Here is an 18,147-nt window from a genome sequence, read left to right as displayed (position 1 = left end):
GAGTCAGAATGGCTCTGATCTAAACTTCAGATTTCATTCCATGTCGTACAATGCCCCATAGCGAAGGAACAGCTCCTCTTCCCAGCCCATCCTGGGGGTCCTGATGACAAAAACTTCATCACGTGTCCATGGCAAGTTCCAATACTCACCCAGAGTAATTGTTCTCACTGCCCACATCAATGGTCTCATCCAGATCGCTGTCAGAGCTGGTGTCATCGCACGGTCGCTTCATACTGAGGGTTAATGATTATCCTCCAAAGACAGGACAGTAAAGGCGGCGATGTGTCCAAGTTGCGGGAGGCGATGTACAGTCCAGAGGGCTAGGTGCAGAGTCCAGGCTGGAGGATCAGATGATGGAGATCAATGGGCGCTCTCCGCTCACACTCATCTATTCCCCGATCTACACGGCTTTCCCACGCTGCTGCTGCAGATGTCACTCCGAGCCCGCCCCCTCCCGTCTGCCCCGCCCACCTACCCACTCAGCGCTGCTCTCTGAGCCTCCTCTACAGGGTAGCTGTCACCGCGATGTCCGACCGCTGTCACCGCCGACCAGGGATCGCATCCCTGACCACTGTCATCACCAACTAGAGCGGGACACCATCCAGTCCCACTGCAGGACTCCCAGGGCACAGATCTATACACTATCATACACTAGACAATCTCTATTTAGTGGTGGCATTGGAAGAACATAGAAAGCAGAGCACTGGATAGAACAGCAGTGCCCAATAGAGATACAAGACAGCTTACAGCACCCAAACTTTGTATTTTTACTGAAAGATGCATTCTGATTGGCTGTTGTAAGGCCTCATGTACACTGCTGCTTCGAAACCTGAGTTTAGGGGTTTTTTTTTTTTTTAAAGCCCAATAAAAGGCTATGGGCTTTATTTAGTAAAGCTGGAGAGTGTAGAATCAGTCCCATTTCTGCATAGAAACCAATCAGCTGCTTGTTCAATCAAGCTTTGGCAATAAAACCTGGAAGCTGATTGGTTTCTAATGCAGAAGAGAGCCTGATTTTGCACACTTTAGCTTTAGTAAATAACCCCCTATGTGTCTGTATATGCATGCGTGCTCCTAAACCCCCTATGTGTCCGTCTACGTCTGCGTGCTCCTAAACCCCCTATGTGTCCGTCTACGTCTGCGTGCTCCTAAACCTCCTATGTGTCCGTGTACGCCTGCGTGCTCCTAAACCCTCTATGTGTCCCTGTACGCCTGCGTGCTCCTAAACCCTCTATGTGTCCCTGTACGCCTGCGTGCTCCTAAACCCCCTATGTGTCTGTGTACGCCTGTGTGCTCCTAAACCCCATATGTGTCCGTATACGCCTGCGTGCTCCTAAACCCCCTATGTGTCCATGTACGCCTGTGTGCTCCTAAACCCCCTATGTGTCCGTGTACGCCTATGCGCTCCTAAACCCCCTATGTGTCCTTGTACGCCTATGTGTCCAAGTAAAATTATGTGCTCCTAAACCCCCTATGTGTCCATGTACGCCTATGCGCTCCTAAACCCCCTATGTGTCTGTATACGCCTGTGTGCTCCTAAACCCCCTATGTGTCCGTGTACGCCTGTGTGCCCCTAAACCTCCTATGTGTCCGTGTACGCCTGTGTGTTCCTAAAACCCCTATGTGTCCATGTACGCCTGTGTGCTCCTAAACCCCCTATGTGTCCATGTACGCCTGTGTGCCCCTAAACCTCCTATGTGTCCGTGTATGCCTGTGTGTTCCTAAAACCCCTATGTGTCCATGTACGCCTGTGTGCTCCTAAACCCCCTATGTGTCCATGTGCTCCTAAACCCCCTATGTATTCATGTACGCCTGTGTGCTCCTAAACTCCCTATGTGTCCGTGTACGCCTGTGTGCTCCTAAACCCCTTATGTGTCTACGTACGCCTGTGTGCTCCTAAACCCCCTATGTGTCTATGTACGCCTGTGTGCTCCTAAACCCCCTATGCATCTATGTACGCCTGTGTGCTCCTAAACCCCCTATGTGTCTATGTATGCCTGTGTGCTCCTAAACCCCCTATGTGTCCATGTACGCCTGTGTGCTCCTAAACCCCCTATGCGTCTATGTACGCCTGTGTACTCCTAAACCTCCTATGTGTCTATGTACGCCTGTGTGCTCCTAAACCCCCTATGTGTCCGTATACGCCTGTGTGCTCCTAAACCCCCTATGTGTCCGTGTACACCTGTGTGCCCCTAAACCTCCTATGTGTCCGTGTACGCCTATGCGCTCCTAAACCCCCTATGTGTCCGTGTACACCTATGCGCTCCTAAACCCCCTATGTGTCCTTGTACGCCTATGTGTACAAGTACAACTATGTGCTCCTAAACTCCCTATGTGTCCATGTACGCCTTTGCGCTCCTAAGCCCCCTATGTGTCCGTATACGCCTATGTGCTCCTAAACCCCCTATGTGTCCGTGTACGCCTATGCGCTCCTAAACCCCCTATGTGTCCATGTATGCCTATATGTCCATGTACACCTATGTGCTCCTAAACCCCCTATGTGTCCATGTACGCCTATGTGTCCATGTACACCTATGTGCTCATAAACCCCCTATGTGTCCATGTACGCCTATGTGTCCATGTTCACCTATGTGCTCCTAAACCCCCTATGTGTCCATGTACGCCTATGTGTCCATGTTCACCTATGTGCTCCTAAACCCCCTATGTGTCCATGTACGCCTATGTGTCCATGTACACCTGTATGCCCCTAAACCCCCTATGTGTCCATATATGCCTGTGTGCTCCCTAACACCCTATGTGTCCATGTACGCCTGTGTGCTCCTAAACCTCCTATGTCCATGTACGCCTGTGTGCTCCTAAACCCTTTATGTTTCCATGTACGCCTATGCGCTCCTAAACCCCCTATGTGTCCGTGTACGCCTGTGTGCCCCTAAACCCCTTATGTGTCCATGTACGCCTATGCGATCCTAAAACCCCTATGTGTCCATGTATGCCTATGCGCTCCTAAACCCCCTATGTGTCCATGTACGCCTATGTGCTGTTAAACCCCCTATGTGTCCGTGTACGCCTATGCTCTCCTAAACCCCCTATGTGTCCATGTACGCCTATGCGCTCCTAAACCCCCTATGTGTCCATGTACGCCTATGTGCTTTTAAACCCCCTATGTGTCCGTGTACGCCTATGCTCTCCTAAACCCCCTATGTGTCCATGTATGCCTATGCGCTCCTAAACCCCCTATGTGTCCATGTACGCCTATGTGCTTTTAAACCCCTTATGTGTCCGTGTACGCCTATGCTCTCCTAAACCCCCTATGTGTCCATGTACGCCTATGCGCTCCTAAACCTCCTATGTGTCCATGTACGCCTGTGTGCCCCTAAACCCCTTATGTGTCCATGTACGCCTATGCGATCCTAAAACCCCTATGTGTCCATGCACTCCTATGTGTCCATGTACACCTATGTGCTCCTAAACCCCCTATGTGTCCATAAATGCCTGTGTGCTCCTAAACCCCCTATGTGTCCATGTATACCTGTGTGCTCCTAAACCTCTTATGTCCATGTACGCCTGTGTGCTTCTAAACCCCCTATGTGTCCATGTATGCCTATGCGCTCCTAAACCCCCTATGTGTCCATGTACGTCTATGCACTCCTAAACCCCCTATGTGTCCATGTACGCCTATGTGCTCCTAAACCCACTACGGTTCTGTGTACGCCTATGCGCTCTTAAACCCCCTACGTGTCCATGTACGCCTATTTGCTCCTAAACCTTCTATGTGTCCATGTACGCCTATGTGTTCCTAAACCTCCTATGTGTCTATGTACACCTATGCGCTCCTAAACCCCCTATGTATCCATGTACACCTATGCCCTCCTAATCCCCAATGTTTCCATGTACACCTATGCCCTCCTAAACCCCCAATGTGTCCATGTACACCTATGCGCTCCTAACCCAGATTGGAGCAGGAGAGTTTAGGGCCAGGTAAACGTTCCTCCTCCTAATCGTGTTCAGGAGAGGAAGGTTTTGGCCAAAAAACACTAAATGCTTATAAAAGCGGCTAAACGCTAGCTACGTTTATCCATGTCAATGGAAAATACTCTGGCCAATCAAATGCATAAACATCTAAACGTGGTACTGCATTTACGTGTGTTTTTGCCGCATTTAGCATAATTTTTTACATAGTATTCTGTTTACAAAGGGGGTGTATCTTGAAAGTAGTGAAAGTAGTGTTAATTTTAGGTAAAAAGTTTTATAAAGTATCCTTAAGGCTCCATGTACACGAGGACTGCTAAACTCAAGTTTAGGAGCTTTTTGCATTTTTTTGCCAAAGCTCTTAAACTCAACTCCATAAAATCCTATGTGTCCATGTACACATAGGCTTTTAGCAGAGTTTAGGAGCTGCTGCGTTTAGGTGAGGTTTAACCTCCCTCTCCTGAATGCAAGAGAATCGCGTTCAGGATAGGAATGTTTTGACCGCCTACCACGGGGAAACGCAAAATCAAGGTACTGCGGTTGCCGCGTTTTGCTGTGGTTTTGTTGCGATTTGCACTTTCCCACGGCTGGTAGTCACGGTAGGCTCGTGTACATAGAGCTTTAGCATGCTAAAGTATTGTATAGCATAAAAAATGCCATGATTTTTTCCGTAAATTTACATTTTTCTTTCACGTATATTTTATTGATTTTTCAACAAAAAGTACGTTGAAAGGAAGGTAGTACATACAGAGATAAAATATCAAATACACTGGGTGTAAGTAGGGGAGGACCAAGAAGGTGAAGATAAATGCATTCATTCAACCGTAAGTGCGAGAAACAAGCGTTTGCTGGGGATACACATGTAGTATACTCTGGCTAAATTTAGTTCTTTACTGTAATCAGTGGAGCTAGTTTTGTCTGCTCCTGGTTTCCTAAGCTGGGTGTTTGATTCCTCCTTACTTCCTTTGGAAAAAGCTTCCAGAATATAAGACAGGGAGAATCAAATGACCAGTATGAATATTTTTCATGCCCCAGCCAATCCCTGGAAGAAGACATCCAGAAGCTGGCTGGGGAGATAAATGTTTGGGAGACCTTTCAAGAGTGTTCTTTCCTCTTTAGGGAGGGTTTCAGTTGTCCCGGGGCTGCTGCCCCTGGGAGATAGCTAGTGAGACAAGAAATTGCAGTCTTGAGCAGGTGCTGGGCTGAGGGCCTGGAGAAGACTTCTAAAGGATTATTTGCTAGAGGGCATAATTCTGGAGTCTTGGTCTAGAGAAGGTCCTTTTGTCTTCCTTGTTGGGTTTCAGTGGAAGCTGGGTGGCAGACAGCTCCTGGCACTTTGTGATTAAAGATCTATCTTGCTGTGGGTTCTTGGGTGTGCAAATGATAGACGGGGACTAAATGCCAGAGGAGGCTATATGGACTGGATTTTTAGAGTCCTAGATATACTGGTGTGAGCATTATTTGGTTGAGTATTTTGTTTGAGTGTGGACAGGGGAGGTAGTACTAGACTAGATTTAGAAAATGGTGTGGAATGCATGGAGGGAGGCATCTGAGAATACCAGTTGGGTTGGGGACTTCTACACTTTGGGGGGGGGGGCTCTGAAGATCCTATAACAGAATGGACAAGGGGGAGATTACCAGCTGAAGGGTGGTGCTAGCTGTTAAGAAGGAAGTAAGAAATGCGGGGAAGGAAGGGAATGTGGAAAGTGGAGGAAGTAGGTGTGGGGTCTGGCCAGTGATCCCCACTGAAGAAAATCATCATTGTGTTGTCAAAGCAAAGAGTTGGGAATGATCAAGGTTCAGGTTAGGTCACGATTATAATTTGGACAGAGTGACCATGCTTTATAAAATATATAGTAGGTATTCTTCAGTTTATATGTAAGTTTCTCATATATCATGGTGCCCATCACCCTCTGTTTCACCTCCACAAAGTTCTAAGTGGGTTGTCTCCAACCTTTAGCTATTGTTTGTTGTGAGGCTAAAAAAAGGTTATTAGTTTTCTTTCAAATTTGGTTAGGTCAGAAATTGGTCTGTTACATAAAGCCTCCAGGTTTGTATTAAGGATGGTTCTGATCAAGTGGTATGCCCATTGGGGCACTGCCCCCAAACATTGGAGTGTACCCTGGGCACTAAACCCCTAAAAACAGTGGGGAGAGATATACTTTCTACATCCTTTTTTACATCTTAGCGCTTCTGGTTTTCTATAGTTGTTTTCAGACCAGGGGCGGACTGACAACTCATGGGGACCCCGGGCAATAGGGAATCATGGGGCCCCTATGTCCTTGCCCAAACTCAAAAAAGCCTATGAAAAAGGTACCAGGGGCATCTCATGGGGCCCCCTACTGCCCCTGGGCCCTCGGGCAGTGCCCGAGTTTCCAAATGGTCAGTCTGCCCCTGTTTCAGACACTTCCTGTCTACATGCACTGGCCCTGGACCTTGCCTGTGTAATGTGTTATTAGTATTTGTAATTTTCAACTTTTATTTCAGGACCAGTTACACATCATTGCTAAGCATAAATGACTCAGCATGGTTATGTTTTTTGGTATTAGAGTCCGATCTCCATATTTTATATTAGTTATTGTACCAGAGACCATCTTCTGGTAACTGTACAGGCTTGAAAAAGGGGAATGAATGTATACAAATTTTTTAACATGCAATTGGTAACTTTTACACAAGATGGAAGACAGCAAACCAAAAACAATTTTGTCAGTGATTAAAGATGCTATTCTCAGTTTGAAGTATCTGTCAGCCTATCTTTTCCCTCATACACATGAAAAGATTTTGTGTACATTTACACAGCTTGTAAAATTTGATCCCACAGGCTGATCTGACAGAAAGTTCAATAAGGGCTAGATTTTATGGAGCTGGTCATGACCAGGTTGGCTGAGGGATCCAGCTGTGTCATTGCCATTAAAATTCAGAAATCACAGCAGTAGCTCACAACTTTTTGGTGGCATAATGGCTAAAAACAAAGAAATAGATAAAAATGACTATGTCAAAACTTAATGTGGTTGTAAACCTCAGACATGAAATATGAACAAAGCATATACCTCCATAGTGTGTGTTTGTCTCAATCCAGAGCACTTAGTGTCATATCTGTCTGCTGCCTCGTTCCTCTGCTATTAGCATGAGTAATTTCTGACAAGTTTTCCTGACACCAAGAGAAAAAAAGGTGACAGAGGAGGAACCTCCAGCAGATCGACAGCCTCAGCTCTGTTTCTTTGAGCTGTGTAAACGAGGGTGTGTCCCTTCCCTCTAATCAGCTCTTAGAGCTCTCCTCACTGATCTAGCTCCAGCTCTCCACCCCCTGCTTTCTGAACTCTTAGACAAGCTGTGTAAATTCTGGACTTTGAAAGGATACAGAGAAAAGAAGACTGCAGATAAACAGGTACAACTTGTGTAGGAGGATTTGTTTCATCTATGTGTATCACCTGAGGCCAGTCAGTTCACTGGGTATATGTAAGGGTTTGAAATCACTTTTATTAGTTTTCCTTTACTATCCCCATAGCGAAAGACAGCCCTTTATAACTTCTTACATTCTGGTACATTACTGGGTTGCCAGCTATGAACCTATATGTTACTTAGCAGGGTGGTATGGGCTTAAAATTGCTCATCCAATGTACTGGTCTTAGCAACTATGTTTTCAAAAAACAAGTTATTATTAACCAAAAAAAGTTAATTGTTGTAAATAATGTAGAAAAGGAATGGAACAGTTAAAAAGTCCAGGAGCCCTCTAGTCTGGTTCCTTTATGCCAGCAGATGAAAAATGTATCCATCCTTGGCATCTTCCCCTATATCTAATGAGCAGGGCCCTCTCACTCCTCCTGTACTGAATTGTATTGTAACTGTACTGTTTGCCCTCAAGTTGTAAAGCTCTGGGCAAACTGTTGCCGCTATATAAATCCTGTATAATAATAATAATAATCATATATCCACAGCTATACATTGGCTGCTGCAGCCACCACAGTAGTCCCACACTTTTGCTTTCTGTTACTTATGTTTGGATTGTACTCCAGCCACTTCCAAACCCAGAAACTGTGTATTTAGATCCTGATGGCAATTCAAACTCACTCTCAAAATTCAAGGTTGCATAGATATTAATCTAATACAGAAAATATGCGCAGTGCATTATATACTGTCCGTTCATATCATTTCTATCCTCAAGGAACTTACATTCTAAGACACGTGAGTTAAACACAAGGCCTGAGGCCCAAATTTGTCCCTCTAGGCCATATCATGTGGCTCACGCACCTCTCCCGCAGCTATGGCACCTCAGTTGCCTCCCTCCCCACCATGTCTCAGCAGTCGGCAGCAGAGAGAAGGACAGAACTCCTCTGCCACATCCTGCACTTCTCCATGCAGCCCCGGATAGGCTCGGCTTTGGCTTTCCACTGTCTCAGCAGTTGGAAACAGAGAGGAGGACAGAACTCCTGCTACAGATCCTGCACCTCTCTGTGCAGCTGCAGCACCCCCACATCTCCACCACCTCTGGTCTCAGCATTCTGCAGACTCCAGTAGCTGACTCCAGCCCTCCTCTGCTCCTCCTCCAGACCCTGCACTTTGTTTCCAAACACCGCCTCCAGCTTCTTCCCAGCAGCACAAGATAAGGCGGGTGCACTGTGACATAAGGAATGGTAGAGGACTCTTAATTTCTGATAGTGGGGTGGAGGGGGGTCTCTTGACAACTGATGTAAGTAGGGCTGGGGTGCTCTGGACATCTGCACTTACAGATACAACCGGCCCTTCGAGGGCAACCATAATGCTGATGCGGCCCGCCATGAAATTGGGTTTGACACCCCTGTTCTAAGTTCTTTATGTTGCATGCTTATATACACCTAGCAGCATGCCTTTAGAATACCCAGAGGAAACTCATGCAAGCACAAGAAGAACATGCATACTTTTTACAGATATTGTCCTGACTGGGATTTAAAACCAGGAACCCCAGTGCTGCAAGGCAGAAGTGCTAACCACTAAGCCACTGTGCTGCCTCTTCTAAGCTATACAAATTCTGTAATAAACGCAAACCCCTGGCTACGAAACATAAAAATAATGTACAAAATAAGTTACATTTTGTTATCAGAACAAGTTATGCAATTATGTTGCTTAGCAATCACTTAGGTTACAAAATGTTACAATATAGAATCAAGGTATAAACACACAGCTATGTAAAATTATAGAAAGAGGAGCAGTGCAAACAGCACAACCTATATATACCAGGGATTTGTATGTACAATCTATAAACTGGGGATCAGTATTTACAAACTACATATTAGGGATCAGTATGTGCAGCCTAATAACTGTGGATCGGTGTGTACAAATGATATACAGTAAATGGGGCCAGCAGGTACAACCTATAAACTGATCAGTAAATACAAACAAGGGATTGGTTTGTAAGTGATCAAAAAGAACAAGCTATAAACTGAGGATCATAGGTACAAATTGTACACAGAAAAATGATTTATCTATATATATACAAAAAATGTATAGAAAGTGCACACTGTTTTAGGGGAGATGGGTAAAAAGAAAGACGGAAAACGAACAATGTGTAACAACAAGGCTATAAATTGACAATTAAAGTGTTACTAAACCCACAACAGTAAAATCAACCTGTATATTCAGTAAAGCATGCTTGTTATACTCACTGTGTAACCTAAGGGGTTAATCCTCTGCATTGTGTAAAAAGGCTGTTTGATCCTTTCTTCTCTGTTCCTCCCCTTTTTCAAGCAACCACAACTTATCTCCAGGCTGAACCGTAGGCATGCACATGCTCTGTTTGGTGTATATGCTAGAGAGGTGTTTTTTTTTCTTGGGAGAGCACATATGATCAGCACAGGGCAAATCAGCACTGTCCAGACAGAGGTCAGGGGATTTCCATCCTCCTAGAGCAGAAAGAAAACTCCTCCTACAAGCTTTAGCTAGTTCTTGGCTGAACACTGATAGAAGCCACAAGACTGCTCTAACTTCTGAAGAGAAAAGGTATTTAGCAGTTTATATTTACTTCAATAATTGCACTTCCATGGTCTGTGTACTGTTGGACACCAGATATAGTGAATGCAGGGTCCTAGGTTTAGGAACACTTTAAGTGTCCACTATATCTCTTAGATTGTGAGCTCCAAGGAGCAGGGCCCCCCTTACCCTCTTGTATTGAACTGTATCATTGCTGTATTGTCTCCCTTTATATTGTAAAGTGCTGAGCACTGTTGGCACTATATACATCCTGTATAATAATAATAATAATACTATATACAAATAAGTACAAAACTATTGGTTGCTTAAAATCTTTGGTATATCCTAGAGTGTGTGTGAATGTTTTATCCAAGAGTGTGTTGTGTACTGTCAGTCACAGAACTTTGTGAACAGAATCTGAATATAGTGTAAATGGGTAGTTGGACATGTGTTACATGGTTTGTGTGCACAGTATACAGCATCAGTTTTGAACCTTTTTACCCCAGAGAAAACCTTAAAATAATGCCCAGGTCTTGGGGAACTGCTGCTAAAACCAATTCAGTCAGTGGGAAAAGTGTCTATTGGTTGACAATGGATGTTTGCCTTCTGACAGTAGTGGTCAGAATGCCAGCCTTACAGTTAGCTAAAAGGATAACTGATGTCATGCCAATGACTCTGCCAAGTGGCAATGTCCCTGAAACTATGCAGGTATCATTAAATGGAAGGACCATCAACCACAGCTCCAGGAACCCCTATCAATCTCTGAAGGAACCTTTAGGTTCCAGGGAACCCTGGTTGGGAACGGATGGTATATAGTATATGTATGCTTATGATCGTGTCAGTACATTTTTTTTCTTTTACATTTTATGTGATGAAATTGTGCAATTTGTCTTTATCACTTTTCTGACTCCAAGATGTCAAATGCCTATGTGCAGCAACATCAAGGGGTCAGACGGAATAGAACTAGGAAGTCGATTGAACTCCTGATTTCTGTATATTTAGTGGAAGAGCATTTTTAAAAAATAGGTAATGGAAACATTACGAGCTATTGAGTGAGATTTAATCTTGGACTGGACCTGTTAGTCATAAGCAGAGGACAGTCAAACCAAGTGCTGCAGGGGTCATCCGGGGTTGGCACACTTATATGTAAAAAATATCAAATATCATTTGTTTGGCATAGGTGGGATAGGCTTAAGTCTAACCAACCTACCAGGTACAACCTCTTTAGACTACAACCAGCCTACAGGTGAAACTCGAAAAATTAGAATATCGTGCAAAAGTTCATTTATTTCAGTAATGCAACTTAAAAGGTGAAACTAATATATGATAGACTCATTACATGCAAAGCAAGACAGTTCAAGCCATGATTTGTCATAATTGTGATGATTATGGCTTACAGCTCATGAAAACCCCAAATCCACAATCTCAGAAAATTAGAATATTACATGCAATCAATAAAACAAGGATTGTACATAGAACAATATCGGACCTCTGAAAAGTATAAGCATGCATATGTACTCAGTACTTGGTTTGGGCCCCTTTTGAAGCAATTACTGCCTCAATGCGGCGTGGCATGGAAGCTATCAGCCTGTGGCACTGCTGAGGTGTTATGGAAGACCAGGATGCTTCAATAGCAGCCTTCAGTTCTTCTGCATTGTTTGGTCTCATGTCTCTCATCTTTCTCTTGGCAATGCCCCATAGATTCTCTATGGGGTTCAGGTCAGGCGAGTTTGCTGGCCAATCAAGCACAGTAATCCCACGGTCACTGAACCAGGTTTTGGTCCTTTTGGCAGTGTGGGCAGGTGCCAAGTCCTGCTGGAAAATGAAGTCAGCATCCCCATAAAGCTCGTCTGTGGAAGGAAGCATGAAGTGCTCCAAAATCTCCTGGTAGACGGCTGCGTTGACCCTGGACTTAATGAAGCACAGTGGACCAACACCAGCAGATGACATGGCTCCCCAAATCAACACAGACTGTGGAAACTTCACGCTGGACTTCAAGCATCTTGCAGTGTGTGCCTCTCCATTCTTCCTCCATACTCTGGGTCCTTGGTTTCCAAATGAGATGCAAAAATTGCTCTCATCAGAAAAGAGGACTTTGGATCACTGAGCAACAGACCAGGTCTGTTTTTCTTTAGCCCAGGTAAGACGCTTCTGACGTTGGCTTGACAAGAGGAATACAACATTTGAAGCCCATGTCCAGGATCCGCCTGTGTGTGGTGGCTCAGGAACCCTTTGCAGGTGTTATGGCTTAAGTAGCTGATTAGAGTGGGATACTTTGAGCCTAGAATATTGCACCTTTTCACAATATTCTAATTTTCTGAGATTGTGGATTTGGGGTTTTCATGAGCTGTAAGCCATAATCATCACAATTATGACAAATCACGGCTTGAACTATCTTGCTTTGCATGTAATGAGTCTATCTCATATATTAGTTTCACCTTTTAAGTTGCATTACTGAAATAAATGAACTTTTGCACGATATTCTAATTTTTTGAGTTTCACCTGTACAACTTACAGGTATAGAACACTGGGTAATGATCAGTCAGGGTATCGGGGTTAGGGGGTTAACCAGCTTGCAAATCAGTGAGGTGCTTATGTACACTGCACCATAATACACTTTTTTAATGTCCCGGAATTGAAAGCACTTCTCTCTGATTGGCTGATGGCATATTGTGTCATGCCTGTAGGAATAAATTAGGAGTGATGGGCTGGCTGGGGCAATCTCTGTAGGAACCTCCAGTCTCCTTTAGACATCGTGAAGCTCTGGAGTTCTCATTTGCAGTGGGCTACTGAAAGGTGTTGAACATGATCTTGCTGTCCATGCTGGAGCCTATAAAAGAATGCATGAAAGATAAACAAAATCCCTAATGATCACATTAGAAAACTATGCTGTGGGTTGAAGGCAATGACCTCCAGGAGTATTGTCTCTGTACTACTGCTTATGGCATATCCAACACAGGAATTACAGTTAGAGCTTAGAGAACTAAATGCATGCCTAAAGTCTTGGTGTAAAGAGGAAGAATATGGGTATTGAGAGTACTAGTCAGGCTTTTTATTGAGGTACAAACTATGCAAAATAAATACATTTTGTGCCTAAACGGAATGAGGTATTTTGTGCTAGAGAAGAATTTTATTGAATGATATGAGGGGAGGGTAAAAAAAAAAATACTGTGGCCACAAAAAAGGAAAGAGGGTCAGAGAGGGTTATGTAGGTGATAAGAAGATCTCTGTTACAAATGAAAACTAAAGAAAACAGCTCAGATCACAAACATCAAAAATTATATTACAAATCTAAAGGTAAAATGCAGTGGCAGTTAAAAGTGGCTGTTCCAGAAGCATAAAAAGCTAATTGATTGCTTTAATTTAATGGGCATTGCAGAATAATGGCTTGGTTCCTCTCATGATTGGGCTGTAACTACTCCTAGTTATACTCTCTGTCAGATAAACAGACTAAAAAGAAAAGGGGGAGAAATCAGTCTCTACCTGAGAAGTGATGAAGAGTGCAGTGGTGCAAAGACATTACAGGTGGAATTACACATTGGTGCATACACTACAAATTTTCTGTTAGAGGCCCAAAATAATAATGGAAAGATAGAAACTCGGCACCTTACACAAACAGCATTGTGGTAATACTACAAGATTTTAATTAAACACATGGGTTGATTTACCAAAACTGGAGAGTGCAAAATCTGGTGCAACTGTGCATGGTAGTCAATCAGCTCATAACTTAAATTTATAACTTCAATTAAGCTTTGAAAAAAAAACCTGGAAGCTGATTGGTTCCCCACAGTTTTTAGAATCCCCTACCCAGGGGCGGACTGACCATTTGGGAACCATGAGGGCCCGGGGTCAGTAGGGGGCCCCATGAGATGCTCTTGGTACCTTTCATAGGCTTTTTTGGGTGTGGTTTGAGTGTGGGTGAGGACACAGGGGCCCCATGATCCCCTATTGGCCGGGGCCCCCATGAGTTGTCAGTCCGCCCCTGCCCCTACTCAGATCTATTAACCTTAAACAACGTAGAACCTATTATAAGCATTAAAAAAAGAAAATTTGGCTAATATTGACATAACAGTTTCTTTAATATACAGTAAGCAATAAAAAAGCTTCTAAAAAGACAAAAACATTTCATTTAAGAAAACCAAATTGTTAATGCCATGGACCACTCTCCCACCCATATACTGGGAGAAATTGTTATCAACAAAAGACACAGAATTGAAATGGGAATGTTTCAAATTGTGGTAATGTAAACATCAAGCAATTTATTCCAATGGAGCGATAAGTCTAAAAAAACTAAAAATAAAGCTTAGGTGGCTCACATTTAGAATTACAAAAGTAATACACGATAAGAAAAGGTCATTTAAAAATATAAAACTAGAGTAATACTTTCTTCTTATGAGAGTTACAAATAATACAATAAAAGCTACAAAACGAGAAATCAGATTGTCAAAAATTCAATGTGAATGGCAAGTTACAAAAAAAAAGAGTAAGACCAATCCCAATGCAAATCATATATATATATAAATAGTGAAAATGTCTAAGCAGGTATGGTCTCTGAAACAAAAATAACCTTTGCATATCATCACTAACCCTTTCACCCTCATATATACTCACAGTATGTTGAACATATTATACCCTTTGTCATCAAGAAAAGTCTTAAGCCAGGTTTACTTATGTGCAGCCCGCGATTTCCCCGGGCACGAGAGCCTATTCATTTGAATGGACTTCCGTGCCCCGCGATACGCAGGGAAGAACTGAGGTTCCCAGTATGGTTGCGATTTCCAGTTTGGGCGGCGTGCCATTAGAATTAATGGCACCCGCCAGCAGGTCCCGCATTCCTCTGTGTGGGTGGTACAGCTGCAAGTATTTGTGCAGGCTCCACGGCAGCACCACCCGCACAGATGTGAACCAAGCACAAATGTTTTTATTATTCATTATTACACACTGCTCAAAAATATTAAAGGAACACTTTTTAATCAGAACATAGCATCAACTCAATTAAACTCCTGGGAAATTGATCTGGTCAGTTAAGTAGCAGAGGGGGTTAATCAGTTTCAGCTGCTTTGGTGGTAATGAAATTACCAACAGGTGCACTAGATGGGCAACAACGAGATGACCCCCAAAACAGGAATGGTTTTACAGGTGAAGGCCACTGACATTTTTTTCCCCACTCATCTTTTCTGACTGTTTTTCACTAGTTTTGCATTTGGTTAGGGTCTGTGTCACAACCGGTAACATGAGGCGATACCTAGACCCTACAGAGGTTGCACAGGCAGTCCAAGTCCTCCAGGATGGCACATCAATACGTGCCATTGCCAGAAGGTTTGCTGTGTCTCCCAGCTGTGTCTCAAGAGCATGGAGGAGACTCCAGGAGACAGGCAGTTACTCTAGGAGAGCTGTACAGGGCCGTAGAAGGTCCTAAACCCATCAGCAGGACCGGTATCTGCTCCTTTGTGTAGGATGTGCACTGCCAGAGTCCTACAAATTGACCTCCAGCAGGCCACTGGTGTGAATGTCTCTGACCAAACAATCAGAAACAGACTTCATGAGAGTGGCCTGAGGGCCTGACGTCCTCTAGTGGGCCCTGTGCTCACTGCCCGGCACCATAAAGCTCGATTGGCATTTGCCATTGAACACCAGAATTGGCAGGTCTGCCACTGGTGCCCTGTGCTTTTCATAGATGAGAGCAGGTTCACCCTGAGCACATGTGACAGACGTGAAAGGGTCTGGAGAAGCCATGGAGAATGTTATGCTGCCTGTAACATTGTTCAGCATGACTATTTTTGTGGTGGGTCAGTGATGGTCTGAGGAGGCATATCCATGGAGGGACGCATAGACCTTTACAGGCTAGACAATGGCACCCTGACTGCCATTAGGTATCAGGATGAAATCCTTGGATCCATTGTCAGACCCTACGCTGGTACAGTGGGTCCTGGGTTCCTCCTGGTTCACGACAATGCCCGGCCTCATGTGACGAGAGTATGCAGGCAGTTCCTGGAGGATGAAGGAATTGATACCATTGAATGTCCCCCATGCTCACCTGACCTAAATCCAATAGAACATCTCTGGTAAATCATGTTTTGGTCCATCTGACACCCGCAGGTTGCACCTCAGACTGTCCAGGAGTGCTGACATTGTCAGGCATGCATACAAGCACGTGGGGGCAATACAAACTATTGAGTACCATTTTGAGTTGCTGCAATGAAATTTCAGCAAAATGGGCTAGTCTGTTGCATCATTTTTTCATTTTGATTTTCGGGGGGGCCTTGGAATTCAGTCCTCTGTAGGTTGATAATTTTAATTTCCATCAAGCAGTGGGCTTCTGTTCCTAACACATTACCCAGTCCATATCAGTATAAATATCCAGCATGATACTTTTCCCATTGAGATCTGATGTGTTTTCAAAGTATTCCTATAATTTGAGCAGTGTATATATTTATTGTACATCTTAATAGTTAAACACTTGCCTAGTGTGACTAGTTCTTTATTACTATTTACTATCTTCTGCATCCCTATCTATCTATCTATCTATCTATCTATCTATCTATCTATCTATCTATCTATCTATCTATCTACCTACTATTGCAACTCCCTTCTCATAGATCTACGTCTCCATAGGCTATTAGGCTATCATGAATGCTGCTGCCAGACCCCTCTACCTTCCATCAACTCAACCCTATTGGATTGTAAGCTCTTATGAGCAGGGTCCTCTTAACCCTCTTATATTTTATTGTATTGTAGCTGTACTGTCTCCCTTTATATTGTAAAGCACTGCACACTGTTTCTGCTATATAAATCCCGTATTATAATAATAATAATAATCATCTATCTGGGCAATGAGCAATACATAGAGTATACATAAGCTGTCAGGGCCACTGACAATAACTGCATAGTGCATGGGGTAGAAAAAACCTCAAGGGACAAGTAAAGGACACAAAGGTGTGATGCATGGATATACTAGTAGTTTACATTCTTCATCAGCAGGAAGAGTAAAGAGGAGACAACACTGAGCTATATAAGGATGGTCAGAAAATACATCCTCTTTCCTGTAGCATTGTCTGTGTTTTTCCAGTGCTATATATGTGATATTTCTTCTTACTCATCCTTCTATCAGTTGTCTTATGTCAGGAAACAAGAGCAATTTGCCTACTTTCCAAAGAGAAATTAGAAAAATGCCGGACTGGTCATGTGGTTTTCTAGAAAATACTGCAAGTAAATTCTAAATGCACTTCGTAACAAAAAGGCATTAGAAAGGTGATTTTTATCTCTTGTACTCTTTCAAAAATTCAAAAAATATATAAATAAATTATCAGGACATGGGGCTTAAATTCTATTTTACAGAAATAGTTTTTTTTCTAACAATTTTGGTCTCACATCAGTTGGTTATTTAATGGGACTGTTATATTGTATTTCAGTGCAGTCTGACACAAAAAGTGTAGCTCAACTTGAGCTCAAATATCTTATTTTTAACCTTCTTTCAAACACTTTTATTCAAAATTTTATGTACATGCTGAGAAAGTTGTAACATTACTTCCAAATTCCTGTCAAAAATGTGCATGCGGAAATGCATCTGGAATGCATCTGGACTGAATTTCTATAGTGTTAACCGGCCCTAAGTCTCCAGGCCATTTTCTCTCTAAGGGTCAGTTCACACTACAAAAACGCACTCAGAATGCATTCAGTATTCGTTTTTGCTTACAGTTCACACCACACGCAGTTCCGGTTCAATTTTGATGCAGTTAGCTATGTTCCAGTATGGTTCTGTGCAGAAAAAAATGCAGCATGTTCTACTTTTTTTTCTGCACTGGAAACTGGAACTGACTGCACTGGTGTGGACTAGGGCCATTGGAATACCTGGAAAACCCTGTGCATGCATTTTTGATGCAGAAAAAAAGCGCATTAAACTGCATCTAGTGTGAACTAGCCCTTAATCTCCTTAAAGTGGTTTAAAGGCTCAAATATTTTTTACCTTCATGCATTCTAAGCATAAAAGTAAAAACCCTTGGTGTGCAACTCCCCCCTCAGCCCCCCTAATACTTATCTGAGCCCCATCTTGATCCAGTGTTGTGCATGAGAGCCTCGGCTCTCCAGGGACTCTCTCTCCTCTTTGGTTGAGACAATCACAGCTAGTGAGTCAATGAGGAGACAAAGGGGGCAGGGCCAAGCCACAGCTCTGTGTGTGAATGGTCACCCAGAGCAGTGGCTTGGGAGCAAGCCTGCTTGGGTGCCCCATAGCAAGCTGCTTGCTCCAGGGGCACTTGGCAAGAGGGATGGGCC

At 43.6% G+C, this 18,147-nt stretch overlaps 1 protein-coding gene across 1 annotated transcript in view; it reads right to left on the bottom strand.

Moving 5' to 3' along the window:
* HEY2 (hes related family bHLH transcription factor with YRPW motif 2) overlaps window positions 1-391 on the bottom strand; it is a 41,050-nt gene extending 40,659 nt beyond the window's left edge. Inside the window, exon 1 of the mRNA XM_089686444.1 lies at window positions 150-391. Within this exon, the coding sequence (XP_089542570.1) occupies window positions 150-232 (83 nt within the window). The 5' untranslated portion in view covers window positions 233-391. The remainder of the gene's footprint in view (window positions 1-149) is intronic.
* Window positions 392-18,147: the final 17,756 nt, after the last annotated feature.

This window comes from Staurois parvus, unplaced genomic scaffold, assembly GCF_062004578.1.
Source record: "Staurois parvus isolate SC_StPar_1 unplaced genomic scaffold, SC_StPar_1.0 ptg000397l, whole genome shotgun sequence".
Lineage (NCBI taxonomy): Eukaryota > Metazoa > Chordata > Amphibia > Anura > Ranidae > Staurois > Staurois parvus.
This window is presented reverse-complemented; position numbering and strand designations above follow the sequence as displayed.